The sequence below is a fragment of the Vicugna pacos genome, chromosome 10 (genome assembly GCF_048564905.1).
Source record: "Vicugna pacos chromosome 10, VicPac4, whole genome shotgun sequence".
In the NCBI taxonomy this organism is placed as follows: domain Eukaryota; kingdom Metazoa; phylum Chordata; class Mammalia; order Artiodactyla; family Camelidae; genus Vicugna; species Vicugna pacos.
Window position 1 is genome coordinate 48,850,991 of NC_132996.1, and position 17,417 is coordinate 48,868,407.

The following is a 17,417-nucleotide window of genomic DNA, read 5'->3' on the forward strand; positions in this document are numbered from 1 at the left end:
TCAGTCTAAAATGTAAATTAAAATCTTATTATTTTCTCCAGTATAAACTATCTGTAGAAAATGTTTCTCAATGACTCACTCTCCAAAGAAATAGGGCAGGAAAGAATTGTTTGCCTTTTCCCAGCCTTCTTTGTGACATACAGAATAATACATTCTGCTAGCAGCCATGACTGCCGAATTTACAAGTTAACTTGTAACAAATGTGCCATAATTCTAAAATCATAACTTGGTGTTTTTCTTACTGTTTCTGTACTAAAATTTGTCACTAATGTCCAGCTGCTGTCTGATCATACCAACAGGCTAGGATCAATATCAGTTTCCTTTTCATTTTGGCAGAATATATGCCCTGCCAAACACTGGAGTATATTTTTCTGCTATACTTTCCCATAACCAGGCATTGGTCAAGCTATTCTTCTCATGAATTTTTTTCTTTTATATTAACTTCTGTGAAGTTTATATCTCATCCATTTCATGGAAACATATAATCTTATTGCCCTTAAATGAGAGCAATCTAAAAATGTTGCCAATTTTAGTAACAATAGAACTGTTGAAAGATGTATTTGCCAAATCGTCCATTTGTAGTAGATTCCAAATCCTTTCTTGCAATGGATAAAAGAGCAACAGGTTGTAATTGTCAGGGTTATATCTGTCTCCCACATTACTAATAGGGATTATATGTTCCAAATTTTTCTCTGTAGGAAAGGTTTTACTTGTCAATATGAGATTTAAAAGAACAGTCAGGGGTTGGGCACTGATATCTCTATCTCAAGCCAAGTTTAAAACCTATGCATCAAGAATATCGGCTTTTGCCTCCCTCCTCTCTATCCCTGTTGTAATCCTCTTAGTGTCTTCTTTACTGCAATGAGCATCCAGATTCCACAATAAGATGTCCTATAGATATCCATCACCTCTGCCTGCCTCTCTTTTTTTTTTTAAGTGCTCCTTTTCAGGTTATTAAATTGCTATTTCCAATGCCCTGATCACCTCCGTGTATATAATCAGAGACATTTTTCTGAAAGGATTTCGAAGGTTTCATAGCTAAGGGAAGGCCATTTTTCTCTGAAAGCTTATCTCTACTATCTAGTTTATCAAATCTGTGCTTTCTTATACCACTATTTTGACTGGACTAAAATTTTGTTCAAAATCAATTTCTTCTAAAAATACAATAGTGTACAAACTTTTAAGATGGAGTTTTCTCACTTTCATTGAATCATTAGGATGAATTAACAGTGATAAAATAACTGTGGATTGTTAGTCTCTCATTTTTCAACATTAGAAAATATAGTTTTCCTTTGTCTTTTAAAATTAAGGCTAATTAAACTTATTTTAAAAAAATGTTTAAGGGAGTAGGGTATATCTCAGTGATAGAGCGCATACTTAACACGCATGAGGTCTTGGGTTCAATCCCCAGTACCTCCACGAAAAATAAATAAAAATAAAATAAAAATAAACGTAATTACCTCCCCCCAAAAGACAATGTAATTAAATAAATAAATTTTTAAAAAAAAGAAAAAGAAAATATAGTTTTCTTTTAATGTTCTACTTTGGCCTAAAACAAAAGAGAGAAGCCTCTTTCTGGTTCTCTTCCTCTGATAACTGTTCACTATCCATTTCTTTCAGGTTTGAACTGGTTTCTGTTGAATGAGTTAATTAACTAGTGAATTCAATTCCATTTAGCTGACTCTGAGTAGCTCCACACTGTAGCTGAGACAAGAATGATGAGAAGGCCCTCTGCCCTTTAGGAATTTCTTATCTAGCAGGAAGAGGATAAGATAAGGACCTCCTGAGATATCTTCCTAACACAAGGATCAAACTGGATCTTGCCCCTGCTTGAGTATTTCCAGTAGCTCCTTGTTTTCTACAGAACAAAATCCAGAATTTCCAACACTGAATAAGATCCTTTATGACATGATCCCAACATTCTCAGTGGAATCTACCATTCTTCCCTTCGTACACCGATGTGACCTAAAATATGCCCAAACTTGGAGTACTGATTGACTTTGAATCATGCAAAAAAAAGGTAAGAAGAACAGCACCAAGTTCAATGTTATTATAAATGATATAAATGGTACAGAATGGATGCAATGGGGTTATCAAGGTCAAAAACATCACATCTGGTTTGGGGGTAAGGTTAGGGTAAAGGAAGATTTCACAAAACAGGTCAAATCAGATAAGGCTAGAATTATGGGCAGGATTTCAATGCATTCATTGAATGCCAACTATAAGTCAGATACCTTGCTAGGATATAGCACAATGGTGACAGAGAAGCAGGGCGGTGGTGGTGACAAAGTAAGAGAGGTTAAGTTACAGGCAAAGGGATATGAAATATAAAAGGCATTAATTCTTAGTGCACCATTCAACATATAGTTATTTTCTAAATTTGCTCAAAAACAGACAGGATTAGAAATAATTAATTTATTTTATTTTCATAATTATATTATCTAGAGTCATATGCACTTTGAAACAGCTAATATTTTCAGTACAAACTTTGACATAATAGACTGTATGGGCAGCATGAAGAAATTTAAAAAGAGCAGCTTGGGACCATGTGTCTTTTGCACTGTCTCTTAGAAATGAAGGGCCCAAACCAGTTAACGGGAAGCCTTACTTTCTTTGAGTATCTCTATCTCTGTGAGTGACTTTTGGTTTTGATTTCATAAATTCAAAAACTAAAGTTTAGGCAGCTGAAATGAACAACACCCTTACACAACTTCCCAGCTGAGAAAAACAAGTGTTGTTCCTTCTTTGGAGACAGGTTTAAAATGCCTTTCATAGCTCAGTGGGAAAAGAAAATTCTATACTGGCAGGATAAATTTCTAAATGTAATTTAATAAATAGACCTTCTGGATTGGGCTGTCATGAGTTGAGTTTTCTGAAGAACGCATGTTACTTAGAGACATTCACCCATAAAGCAAATAGATCAGACCCTAAAGTACAATGAGATAACAGCCATCAGAAAGACTTTCTTAAGCAAATGCAACTTATTAATACAGTTGGTATACAGAAAATATGCTAAACAGCAGCACTTAAATAACATTATTCAAGAAGAATTTTTTCAAGTAGAAATGCTATATATTGGTTCAGTTTTAAAGTGCTTAATTTATTAACAGGAAGTGAAGTTTAATACTTACCCCTAACATCGGTAAAATAATTTGTGGTTTTCAGAAACTTTCAAAATATCCACTCAATCACCATGTTTTGACTGAGTTTCCAACACATTAAATACCCTTATTAAGAACAACAAGTATTCTGACCTTGTTCTGGAGGAAATGGTTCTCCAAGTCCACCTTTTCAAATTGATCTGGTATCTGTTGACTGGTGTCATTGAAATTAACTGGAAATCCCTCACAAACTTCCCAACTAAGAAAAGTAAAATAATTATTCTTGTTAGAATAAAATATGTTTGATTATAATATTTTTTAATTTATTAGTATAGTAATTTATGCATCTCATATACTCCTAGTAAGAAAAAAAATGTATATAGTCGTAATATTTTTAAACAGAAATTTGTAAAGTACCTTGGTATCTATTATTGGGAAAGAGAGGCTTTAAAATTTTACCTCGCAATTATTTATGATGTTGGGGGATTCCATGCCTAATTAATTATTAATAGAACAAAGAAACAAAAATAATTTTTAATCTTATGGAATTACTCATAGTGAAGGCCATTTCATTGTTAAATTTACATTGTAAATACATTGGTCTATGAATAATAAAGAATCCTTTAATATTTATAATGGTTGTGTTAAACACATCAGTTTGATATTTTTAATTGAGCCTTTTAAGAAGCAGTACAGTCTAGGGGGTATATGGACAAACCACAAAGTGGAGGGGCTGGTTTCATTCTTAGCTCAGCCAAATCATTCATTTTAAAAGTGAGCCAATTCTTACCCTAAAGAAAATTACCTGGCTCAGCACTGATACGTTAAAACATACCATATAGCATGCTATTCAATGGAAACCAATTCTGAGAATGGTGATAATATTTTTTTTCAATAGTCTGAGAAATATAAATAAGAGTATGACCACTATGATTCCAAATTATCTACTTTAGAGTATAGAAAGAAAATTCAAAAGAATCCAAAAATTAAGTAAATTATCTTCATATTATTTTGTGTTCAATAAGGGCAGTTTCACATTATCATACTTAGGGACCTAGATCTAATTTAAATTCATGCATCAAAACATATTACCTGCACCTGGAGAAGTAAAATTAAGACGAAATACGTGAATTAAAAATTAAACTCCTAGGGAGGAGGGTATAGCTCAAGTGGAAGACTGCATGCCTAGCATGCACAAGGTCCTGGGTTCAATCCCGAGTACTGTTTCTAAAAATAAATAAATAAAATTTTCTCCCCCCACAAAAAAACCCCAAAAAACCCTAAAAAATAGTCATCTAGAAAATGTAAAGAAAAAATAAATATTTAAAAAAATTAAACTCCTAGCTAAAACTGAAGAAAAAGGGTCTAGGCAAGCTTAACAGCTTTGAGAAAGATTACTGCACATGAAATAAATCTTCTCATAAATGAAAATGCTTATTAAAAAGAGTGCTGAGTTATTTTCTGCCTATAAAGAGAAAAAGAATAAGACAAAACATTATAATTTTGTATAATCTTGTTGAAAAGTGCAGGCAGTCACTGGGAGATAGATAGAGTGGTTGTTCAAACAGTTACCAAAGAAGACCAAGGAGTTTGTCTTTCTAAACATATTTAGCAATAGGTCGACACAAGCTAGACTGAGTGATCTCATCAGACTGCTTTTGTTTCTCAGGACCTGCCCTATACTTCAGCCTTTTCACCCATATATTAAGGAAAGCTGTAATTTGTTAAATTACAAAATATTAAAGCTGGATGGGACCTTATAGATACATCACTTAATCCAATCAGTATTGGGCTGCAACGTCCAATATGGTAGCCATGAGACACATATTTCAATTTAAACTAATTCAATTTAAGCAAAATTAAAATTCAGTTCCTCAGTCAAATTAGGCACATTTTAAGTACTCAGTGGTCAAAAAGTTGGCTTCCATCATCACAGAAAGTTTTATTGGCAGTGCTGGATATGGGTAAAGCCCTCAATTCTTAAGAAAGACAATCTGGGTTATAATCCTAGCTCTGCACGTACAAGTTGTGTGACTGGGCAAATTACTTTGCCCTTCTGTGCCTCAGCTTATGTCTCCATAAAATGGAATAACACTAGGTTAATAACCAATGACGGGATTAAAATAATTGTTTTGAGGATTAAATGGATTCTTACCCAATTCATTTAGAACTGTGCCTGGCCTATGGTCAATACTCAGTAACTGCTGGGTTTCGTTGTTTACACACAAGAAACTGATAGCCATCTGCTCATGGACAATCATGAGCAGATATGGGGTTGGATGCCCTAGATCATCTAATTCCTGCTTTTCTTCTCACTATCCCACCAAGCCTCCAGCATATTGCTTTTGTTTTCAATTTATCATCATCAAATGAGATGCTTAAATATGAATACTCAAGATAAAACATATTATTTAATATTTTTGTAATTCCATTCAAAATTATTAATTTAGATACATCCACTAAAAACAGTTTTTATATTTCAAATAAAACTGCTACCTTTGTAAAGCAGAAACTATAATCTGCTTATTGCCCCATATGTTTCTTTAAAACTCAAGGAAAGTTAAAGATAAGTCTTTTACAAATATTAATGATAGTACTTATACTATGATATATGATAAATGATAGAAATAAACTTATTTACAAAATAGAAACAGACTCATACATGTAGAAAACAGGTTTATGGTTACCAAAGGGAAAAGTGGGGGTGAGGGGAGGGATAAATTAGGGGCTTGGGATTAGCATATACAAACTACTATATATAAAATAGATAAAAAACAGGTCCTACTGTATAGCACAGGGGACTATATTGAATATCTTGTAATAAACTATAATGGAAAACTATATGAAAAAGAATATATGTGTGCGTGTGCATATGCGTGTTATATGTAAAACTGAATCACTTTGCTGTACACCAGAAACTAACACAACGTTGTACATTATACTTTAATAAAAAAAAGATGCCTTTTAAGTATTAGCTCATTATATCATGAAATAAGTCAATAAAATAAATAATTGCCTATTTAAGATAATTTAAAGAATGTCTTTTAGTGGTTAAATCTCTCACTCTGGGAAAACCGAATTAGGTGATTTAGATTACTTTAACCAAGCACATGTTAATTTACTTGTCACATCCAGGTAGGAGAACAGCATTAGGATCCAAGAAGGTTTTATATGCAACTGTAATGCCACCTCTGGCAAATGCGGTCACCTGGTCAAAGGTCAAACCCAAAACAGGGATTCCTGGAGACCTGAAAAATGGAAAAAGCATCAATTAATCTGCAAAATGATACAAACACTGAAATTTGAGCACAAGTAAACAATAAAACATATATCATCAGTATCTAATAAAATCCAGAAATAAGTGAATTTTCCAATATACAGCACTATTGTTGGTATCCTATACTGACATCTGACATGCACATTTCAGTTTATTTGGCTGATTTATAAAATACCAAGGACAGATGAAACACATGTAATTTTTAAAAATAATTTCAACAATAAAAGCAAAGTATTTAGTTGAGAAAACCACCAATTGTTGTCCCAACAATGTTCATTTTTCATGTGTAACTACAATGCAATACACCCATAATAATCTTTGGAGCTTATAACTGAATGAATCCTTCATATTTGGCTATAAACAACTATTTTTTGAGCTTACTAAATGCTATACTGATTTGATTTTTCATATTACAAACTGTTGGGCACATTGTTTTAGGTTAAATTATTTAAGAATTAAGATCAAATGTAAAACAGATCTTAAATAAAAAGAATGGCCACTATGTCAATTATGAGCCTTTTTTTTTTTTCTGGAACTGGTGACAAACATTTGCTATTTACCTTGAAAATTATAGGACTCAATCACATCACCTGTGTCGTATTGCCAAAAATATTTAAACTGAATCTAATCATGAGAAAATACTCAGACAAATCCAGAATGTGAAACATTCTACAAGAAAAGTGCCTGAACTTTTCAAAAAGAAAATGAATGACATAAAAAAAAAAGATGGAGGAATATTATAGATCAAAGGGAATTAAAAAAAATGAGAAACTGCAAAAGATAAAGCTTATTTGAATACTGTATTACAAAAAGTTCTAAAGCAGATTTTGGGTAGTTTGAATATAGATTATATCTTAGATGATATTATACTATTGTTAGCTGGGTTAGATATCACAATGTGGTGATAGAGAAGAACATTCTATTCTTCAGTTATGTGACCTGAAGAATTTAGGAGTAAAACTTTAGTGACTGTCAGGAATTAATTTCAAAAGGTTCAAAGGAGAGAGAAAGGAGATATAAGAGAGGAGAAACAAAAATGGCAAGCGCCTTAAACTGGTAAACCTAAGTGAAGGATATGTATATTTTCATTGTATCATTTTCTGTAGATGAACTGGATATTTTTCAAAATAAAAACTGGGATAAAAATAATTAAAGGACTCAGAAGCAGGTATTGGCAAAACTGTCTTTTGCAAATGAGTAACCTGATCCCCCATATCAACATAAATTAGACATGTTAGAATCACTCCCTAAAAATGAATATAACTTAGTACATATTGCTCATTTTCTCAGTATACTTTAAACTAGGTGGAAATAACTTTTTAGACATAAATTTAGAAGTTTCAATAGTAGCAAAATGGTATATTGGTTCCCTAGTGCTTCACATTGTATTCAAAACCAGAAAAAAAAATATTACCCTATTAAAATAGCAATGATATACAAATACATACACTTATGAATTCTTCCTGCTACAATCCTCAGTTGATTTTAGCATATTTCAGATACTTAGCATTTTACTAGTTATTCTACAAATGATACAATTAACAAAGAACAAGCATTTGATCACATTAAAATACTGTATTATAACAAACATCATTAAAAAAAACATCAAAATTAGTCATTGCTTTCACTTTAACGATATTTAAGAAGAAATTACTGGACACATTTTATTAAAGCTTTTCTTTGTAACTGGAAGAGACTGCCAAATAATACAAGAGTTCTTGCCACTTTAGAAGCATTGCTGTTTTTATCATTGTAAAAACAATTTTCATCATCTAATTAAATTATATTTTAAAATCTGTGCCTATGGGGAAAAAATACCATTCCTTACAGATATTTTTTTGTTTTATAAATTACACAGCATAAGATATATTAAGCATTTTAATTTTACTCTTCTTGGGGCAGATGAAATAGATTTTTTAATACACTACCCACAACTAATCCTACAAACTTCTCCCAAAACCTTCATGGATTTCTGAATAGATTTATTTCAAGTTTTGAAATTTTGACTATTAGAACATATAGTAAATCCAATCAGATTCTAGTTCTACCTATGCCATTTTCATTATAATTAATGTATGATCAATTATATTCTACAAGCAAAATTATTTCCCCCATTTCCCTTATTCTGTTCTACAGATAAACAGAGAGCTAAAAAAAAACTAAACAAAAACAAAGACTAAAAGTAGGCAGAAAAGTGTGTTTAAGTTTCCTGACAAGCAGTTTCAGAGTTCATCTGGATGTGTCCTGTCAAAATATGCATAAATTTCCAAGATATTCCGTACAACAGCCCGGCTCATCAGTGCCTGTAGACCGAAACCTTTTTCTTTTCTCAGAAATGCAGATAATTTTATGCAGGAATTTACCAATCTACAAAAATTTACACGATGCTCAGCAATAACCAGTAATTATTGTGGGATAATGTAAGGCGCTTTTGAGAAATATAACTTTGATAGGATAGGGCTTACGAGCTTTACCAATTTATCTTTAGCAGTCCTGTCATTGGTGCTTAAAAGGTTAAGACTTTATTTGTGAAAACATAGAGAGATAGCAGGGAATCATGTTGTCTACAGCTTCATAAATCTTGCTTAAGATCCTTTTCAATTACCATCCATTTCTCCTTTAAAAAGGGACAAAAAAATAGAGGAGTGGAAGCAGGTCAGGGCAGTGTGCGACAATGACAGTGTGATGGGCTTGGGCCCCCCGTGGCGTTTCCATCTGCTATCATTAAGGTGACTACTCAGACATGAACAAATCCCACTTGCTGTGCTGACAGGCAGACTTCAAGAACTATGACAAGGCATTAAGACAGAAAGTCAGAGAGAGAGAGGAAAAGAGAAAGAGAGAGAGAGAGAGATGTCATATCCCACAAACAATACTGCCTCACAAAAAAACACCCCTGAAATTTTATTGGAATTCAAAATAATTTATTTTTTTCTGCATAAAGGGTGCTACTTGGCTTCTCAACTCTCCTTTTAAATTAGCTTGGCCTGGAAAAACTGAGGACAGACAGAGAATAAACACCTTGCTCCTACCTGTATGCTTTACCATAAGAGACCCAGATTTTTTGCTCATTCTTCAGCAAAAGTGGATTCTTAATTTCTTGACCATGCTCATCGAAAAGCCGGGCTGAAGAAAAATTGAGGCCTGAAGGGTTGATGGAAGAACCTTGAAGCCTTTGATGAATCTTGAGAAGTAACTGGTGGTGGGGGAAGAAAATGGAGAAGGAAAAGAAACAACGTAAAATGTGAACACCTGTAATAAACTGTCTACTCTGTAACAAATGAAGTCCAAACAAATGATAATTAAATTCATATAGAATGTTAAAAGAAGTGTGAAATGACGGCAATGTTTAGCTCAGTGTAAAGTAACAAAATGAGCATGGGCTTTTAACCAGCAGGGGGTGCCACAGGCTTGTGATTGAGCTCTGACCCTTTGGCACGGGGACCGAAAGCAGATGTGACAGTCTCACAGAAAGAGCATTTAGCTTCTATACACGGGAACGTCTTCTTTGATAAGGGTTATGCTTTTCTTGTCTGAACTACATATTCTGTTAGGGTCCTTCCAGAGCATGTTCAAGTTTTACAGACAGCCATCTCCCATCCCCGACTAACCTCAGGTAAACCGATGGTGGAACAACCCACTGCTGACAGGATTGCAAAAACAAACATGCTTCTCTGGCCTGAGTTGTTTCACTCGGAAAAACTCTTCCTGGATGTATTAATTAAGAGCCCTGCAGAAGCTTGTGAGCAGCTTCAATAATGGATGTTTTCAAGTTGTAAATAAGGTGTGACTGAAGTGTAAAGTACGAAATCCTTTCATTTAATATTTTAAATAATAGCATTGTCAGCGTTTGCTTCCATCTTTAGGGTCTCTAACTTACCAACATATTTCTAACTGAAGGCATATTTCAAATGAAAGTAAATCCAACTGAACTGCACTGCATATGGAATTTTAAAAGGCATTTTTCATTATTATCCATCACCTTTGTTTGAGCGTTTAGGAATCTGCTCTTTCCCGCTCTGTGTCCCACACTATCCATCACTCTGTTCTCCCCCCAGCCTTCTGTCACAGGCTTCCTTTTCTTCTCTCCCTTGTCAGTTCTTGTGTCTCTCAATTTCGTGTTACTCTGTAATCTCGGCAGGGATGCGGATATAGTCTTAGCCTTTTCTTGCCTAGCTGCGTTCAGGGAGCCTTTTCTGCTCCTTCTATTAATTCCCACTGAAGGTATATAGAGAAGTGCTAAACGCTGAGGCCCAGAGGAAAGAAGAGAAAAGTTGCAATCCTGTCATATATCTCCAGTTTCCTCACATATTGGCTATAAAATCTTTATAGGGTAAAGTATTTTCTTTGACCAGCAACTATATCTATAGGAGGCCTAAAAATTATGCTTTTGCCCTAATTAGTGATAAATAATATCTCTGGCATTATCCGCTCTACATTGTTTTCGTCAGCTCTACACTGACCAGAGACTTTTAACCTTGAGCATCATAAGGGCTGAAAATGATGGCACATCTTTCCTTTCACTAAAGTTAATACTTTTTTATCCAGCATAGCCAGATCCCTTGAATTAAAAATAATGATTACTATTCTCCTTAGGAGTATCACAGGCAAAGGTGTTAGAATAGTAGAAATCAGTATTTTGTTTTTTCACTGGAACCACAGACATATTTTGAAATCCATGGATTATATTTACAAAGCCCTACGTTTATTTCTGTGTGGTCTCAGCCCTTAGGCTGATTTTTTTGGAGCTTTGCTATTATTTCAGAAAACATGTAATGTTGATCATTTTTTAAATCACAGTGATTTTAATTTACAAGCATCACGATTTTTGTAAAGGAGGAAGATATAGAAGATTTAAGGCCTGATTCAGGAAAGAAATATGTACACAAAGAACAAGAGTGTGTGGTAGATGTGAACACCTGACCACTTAACCAAATCCACTTTCACAGGAGCTGCATTGCAATCTCTATTTTCTCAACTTGGTGACAGACTGCATTTTAGGTGCTCAAAGATAAGTATTCGACAGCCTACAGGAGGTAAGGCCTCAGTGCCTTTCATCTCTAGGTCATCGGTTAGGGCTGGACTATAGTGACCAAAAATAGTGATAATCTTCACCCGTTTATTTTTAAAGCTATCATCACCAGGCCTTTATAGGATAAGGATTTGTTCAGAGACCTGAGAAGAGTGTGAAACATCTTAGGCTAGTGATTGAGACAAGTGTGCACCAAGAGAACAGTCATCCTTGGGTGTCACAAGGACTCTCCCAAACAAAGAGCTTCATAATGCCCCTAGTTAAAGTTTCCCCCAAGATTTTCCTGCATATAGAAGCAAATCACAGATCAATTTCAGTGTGCATAAGCCAATAAAAACTTTCTACAGAATAATACCTTTCTGTGTAAGATTGCATAAATGCCATCTTCAATTTTAATATGAACCAAAAAGGAAAATATTCTAATGTGAAAAAGAGGGACGACAGGTAAAGAATTCTAAGAATGCTTTTGTACCATGATAGTCAGGGATGTGACGATAAAAAAGCAACCAGCCAAGGCTCTTTATCCCTCTGTCTCTAATCAATCAATGTAGCACTCTTGCTACAAGGTACCAACCCTTCTGGGCCCAGCTAACGATCAGATGATCAACTTTTGTGATTGACTGTAAAGTCCAGGTAATGGATACCACCAGGGAGAGGTAAGTCTGAGGGTGCTGAACTGAAGAGGGGAAAAAAGGAGCAAGTTTCTAAACAAAGGTCAAGCAACAGAGCCCAAAACACTAGTGTGCGCTAGGGCGAATGACCCCAATTTGTAAACAACAGGATATTCCGTGTCCTTTCATGCAAGACAAAGACCCAAAGTAAAGACCGTGAGCATGTTGGTTCTGCCTGAGAAATATCCCAATTGTCTGGAAAACAGGCAAAGCTAAAAATGTCTAAGATAAACCATCTGGACTTGTTCACAGTGAGCATAGGGGAAGACCAGAGCTGTGTGTTTGTTGCTCAGGATCTAGGGCTTCGAAATACCCTCGACTAGAACACACCTTCCACTGAATATCATCTCACTCCTTTTCAATGTGTAAACAAGACGGTAATTCCCAAGTCCAGTGCAGACAGATTTCTAAATACAAGCATAATGAAAGTTAAGACACTGTTAAATAAGAGGCCAGGAGTTCATATTATACTAAAGCTGAGAGTCTAAGGAATCCAGAAGTCAAGCTTAAAACTATCAGTCTTCACAGATCAGCAAATGACTGATCTTTTTCTAAACAACTTTAAAGATGTAATTGTCTAAATTAACTTTAAGCAACTTGGAAGATGCTTATAGTCATAAATGAACAGTCAGTAAACTCACTCTTTCCATCATATAGTCAGTTTGAGTTGGGCTATTAGGCCACAGATCTGTTTTGCTGACATAAACAGAGATCTCTCCAGTGTCTTTACCATTTTCAAATATCTGAAAAATAAGCACATTCAAAATTAAAAATAAATACATGCACACACATAGATACATATATTTATAAATACATATAAAAACAAGCAGTCCTGGCTTTACACAGTACAGTGCTGACTGAGAGTCACGCATATGGAAACTGTGTAGAGCAAGGATACCCTGTACAAGCACATGCAAGTAATTGGCAATGACAGTCAACAAGACTAGAACAGTATAAAGAAAGTCCATTGTTTCTCTTTTTGGGTTCAGTGTCCTTAATCTGACTGGCTTTCCCTACAATCTTAAAATAGAAGGAAATGCAAACATTAAAGGAGGATCACTGACTACACTGAATGCTTACATGGGGCAAGCATCAGAGAAAGGTCAGCTAGCAGCTAGCGACCAACTAACTAGCTCATTTCATTCTTTCTGAAGAACATAAAGCCACAAATTACATGACGAATGTTTAATTTATATTTAAAATATATCAGTGTTCAGCTCATCTTTTGACTTACTAAAAGGAAATTCAACTTGACAAATTTATTGCATAACCGTACAATGAAAGCCATCCACTTTAAGTGCATATAAGCAACAAGTTTTTGAGAACAGAGATAAAATTTATAACATTGCATTATGCAACATTCAGCTGGAAAAATAAAAGGCTAGCAAACATTCCAGCCAAAAGTATCCAAATAAACCAGTCCCAAAGGAGGGCTCCATTAGAGTGAACACTATCCTCTGACCATGCTGAGGACCCATAGGGGCGTGTTGTTCACGAGGCAAGAAAGGAAGTAGGCAAACGGAGATGAATAATTCAAGTTCTTGCTTTTTATTTTATTTTTTCTCAAAAGTTCTTTTCTTCTCTTTCTGACTGACCTATCACATTAGAGTAGCCATTTTATTTATTTCTAGTACTACTTCCATAGAAAATAATTTGGGAGAATATCCTATCAGAAAAAAAAAAAAAGAAAACCATCTGTTTTATTTTTGAGATAGTTCGAGAGTTACTTAATTAGTCCTAACCTGGTTTGAGGAATAATGTGCTTCAATACAACTTCCTCAGGCTTTAGGTTAAAAAAAGAGAGAAAAAATAGATTTAAAAAAGTGTTAATGTTCAAGAATTGTGAGGTTTTCTCCACTCGGTGCTTTTCATCATGCTGATAGTCCAGGGAAGATGGTACAGCTGTCAGCCATAGTGCATTGGTACTCCACACTCTACAGTATCTTTTGCAAAAGGGGATGCTTTAAACCTCCTTTCTGAGGGAAAAAAAATGTAATTCTGAGCAAAAATCTTTTCATTTTGGCAAGGAACTTTGTAAACCCAACTGTTGCTTGCAAACCTATGAGCAATAATAATCTTACTGTCCCAATAATCTCTTTAGGGCCCAAATCTGGAACAAAACTCTTAAACAACAAAACCACTTAGCAATGATGCTCACAATTCAAGGTGGCATGCATTCTGCAAGGTTAGTGTTGACAAAAGCTCATTTTGGAGAACTTATTGATGTTCCTCTGTCAAGACTTGCTAGATGTGTAATCGGAGTACAGCAAATTATATTCTAGAAGATAGCTGTGTGAGTGCTAACTGTCAAATTGAGAAAGCAAATAGGGCCTGGACAACACCTAAGACCTTCATTAGCTCATTGCTTTCTTCACTATTGCTAATAAGTCTTCCCTTCTGAGTCCAGAAAAGAGTGTCGTCAAAAAGAAAAAAAAAAAAAAGCTCTAGCATACAAAAGTCCTATAAATTATTTTGAAAAAAAAAAACAATAAAAGAAGTGCTTTAGTGTTTAAGTAAAAGCTTAGGTGTTTAAGTGAAAAATGTTGCCCTCCACTAGTCATTCATATAGTTTTTGTCTATATTTCTACAAAAGTAAAACTTTCCCAAGCTGAAAATCTATGAAAGTCTGTTTTTCTTAAGACCAACTCTTGTTTTTAAGGTCTATATTACTATGCTCATTTTTTTAAAAATCCAAGTATTCTATTTTTTTCTTTCTTTGCATGAGAGGTATATTTATTTCCTATCATCCAATGTCTCTAAACAAAGATAGCTCTCTAAACAGAGTTTATATAGGAAAATAAAAAATAGTCTACCTTTATTTTCCTGCTGCCTGATCCTTGGCTTAAGAAAAACCAACTGCTGTCTTAGCTTCCCAGTGGCTCTCTGCATGGCCTTCCCTCCATATAGTCCTAAAACTAAATTCTCACCCTTGAAGTAGGGTAATGCAAAAAGCCAGCTGAGGCTAGTCTTGAGTCCCACAGAATAAGGCAACAGAATCTTAAAAAAGAAATCCAGATCTTCTCGAAAAACATTGTAATCACTACTGAAAAAAATACATAGAAATAGGAACTTAACTTCTATGCCCTTAGTTACACAAAGTACAAAGAGGTTCAAGGAGGAGTTTTCCATGAACTTTTTTTTTTCTTTTAACTTTCCTTCAAGTCAATATTGACTTTTCTTAAGCAGGATTATATTCAGTTAGCAGCAATGTTTCATTGTAATATTGTTAATCAACTCATTCATTCAACAAATATTTATTGAGCAATACCATGTGCCAACCATTGTTCAGGTGCTTAAGATACACCAGTGAACTAAGATTCCAGACAGACCAAGTAAGTAAATCATCAGCATGGTCCGCTGGGCCTAAAGGTTATACAATTTGGTGGGCTTTCTTTAACAAAAAGAATGCAAAATTACAAATGTGAAACTAGATACAAAATATTCACTTAAAATGAGAAAAGAAATCACAACAATTTAGACATATTAAAAGTTCACACATAGCAAAAACATAAAATCTCAGAAAAAGTTCCAAAATATTTTCAATCATTAATTCATTCATTAATCCAATGCACATTTTTTGGCAGAACTGTCTTTGATCACCTCTTCCTATGGTAATTTTATAACATCTTCTATAAGGAGAATAGAAAGATAATTCTGTCTTTCCTTTTGCATGGTTAATCAAAAATTTTTCTATTATTGACTTGAAAAATTTCTCTCCACTTCACAACTTGGCTGATCACTTCGTAAAAATTTTTCAGAGTCGTGTCAAACTTGGGAAAAGCTTGATCATTTTTCTTTAGAATATGAGCTGTAAAATGTGGAAGAATTTTCTACAGATTAGCTGGCTTTATTAATTTCACGCCATATTTTTCCTCTACCACCCATATACTTTTGGTGATTCCAAGCACTCTAGTCCACAGTAAAAAGGCAATACACTCCATGGCCAGCAGGTAGTAGCCATCTTCCTGGAAGTTCTTCCCATACCATGGTGGCTTAGTCCTAACTGAACTACACAGAGAAATGACTGCAAACCATTAATTACATTCCAGTATGCCCAAATTAAATGTATCCCCAATTCAATTTCTCCTTAGCCAGACCTCAAAAATGCCTGAAGCCACTTCAGCATTACCTGGAACACTTGGCAGAGAGGAAGTTGGAGTGAAAACAGACAATGGTCTCAATCAATTATACTTAAAATAGATGACGTTTGCAAATTTTACAGAAACATGTGCTGTGTGAACACATTGCTAGGGCCTCCCCAGGGTTTTGGAAGGGATCTAAGCAGGAAAGGGACCCTGAAGCTTAGGTTTCATTGGCTTCCTGTTAAATGTACCTCAGAAGGGGTTAGAGGGTGGTAATTGCTTTGTAAAGGAGAAAAAATACAGCAGGGAAGGGACAGAGGGCCTGGGATCAAGGAGTGGGATCCGTGGTGGTTGTCTTATGAAGCAGGTGATCAGAAAGGCTTTCAAGGGAGGAAACATTTGAATAAAGACTTGGGAGGTGAGAGAGCTAGCCAAGCATGTAGCTGGGAGGGGAGCACTGGAGGCAGAGGGAATGGCTAGAGCAAAGAAACTAAAGGCAGGAATGTGCTCAGTGTGTTCTAGGAACCAAAAAGACGCTGGTGTGATGGAAGCAGAGTAATTGAGAGGGGGATTAGGTAACATGAACTGAGTTGGTTAAGGGGTGGGCAGCGACATGGGGAATCCTTGGAGGGTTAGAACAGAGCAGTAACAGGATCTGACTTTAAAAAGATCATTGCGGCTGCTGGGTGGAGAGTAGACTATAGGAAGCAAAGGTAATCCGAAGGGTGAATGACAGCAGCTCAAACCAGAGTACGAACAATGGACATGGTTATAAATGGCCAGTTTCTGTTGTTCAGTCCAGAGTAATTTGTTTATTAGTGGGGTTGGGAAATAAAATTTGCAGCTAGGCTAATATTTATGAAACATGACGTTTGAATCTATGGCTATAAATAAATCAACCTAAATATAACTTCATACGTAGTATTTGTGTACACACAAAAATGTTAACAAAGTATTAAAATAATTTTATCTACTGTGAGGATTTTATAGAGACAGGGACCAAAACTTAAACCACATGGGGAAAAGATGACTTGAATAGGAAGTTTTGAGTCCATGTGGTTCTTTGACCAGTCTGCCTGCCATCATTTATGACATCTATTTAAGGATTATTTAACGACACCTAGTTCAGTGCCATTATCGACCTTTAACGCTGTAAGTCAGGATAAGAGCTAGATGTAGGGGAACAGCAGGTTCCCAAACTCTCTGTAACTGCTGGGCAGACCACCCAGGAAGCTCTTCTGTGCGTGAGTGGAA

The 17,417-nt window shown here is 35.0% G+C and overlaps 1 protein-coding gene across 7 annotated transcripts in view; it reads right to left on the minus strand.

Annotated features, from left to right (window-relative positions):
• Window positions 1–17,417, minus strand: part of DCDC1 (doublecortin domain containing 1) — a 382,148-nt gene that overhangs the window by 173,810 nt on the left and 190,921 nt on the right. For all 7 annotated transcript variants that reach the window (XM_072969711.1, XM_072969714.1, XM_072969715.1 and 4 more), the window contains exons 11-14: window positions 12,723–12,824; window positions 9,411–9,574; window positions 6,224–6,349; window positions 3,255–3,360 (exon numbers count right to left, since the gene is read on the minus strand). In XM_072969711.1, coding sequence (XP_072825812.1) covers window positions 3,255–3,360; window positions 6,224–6,349; window positions 9,411–9,574; window positions 12,723–12,824 — 498 coding nt within the window. The remainder of the gene's footprint in view (window positions 1–3,254; window positions 3,361–6,223; window positions 6,350–9,410; window positions 9,575–12,722; window positions 12,825–17,417) is intronic.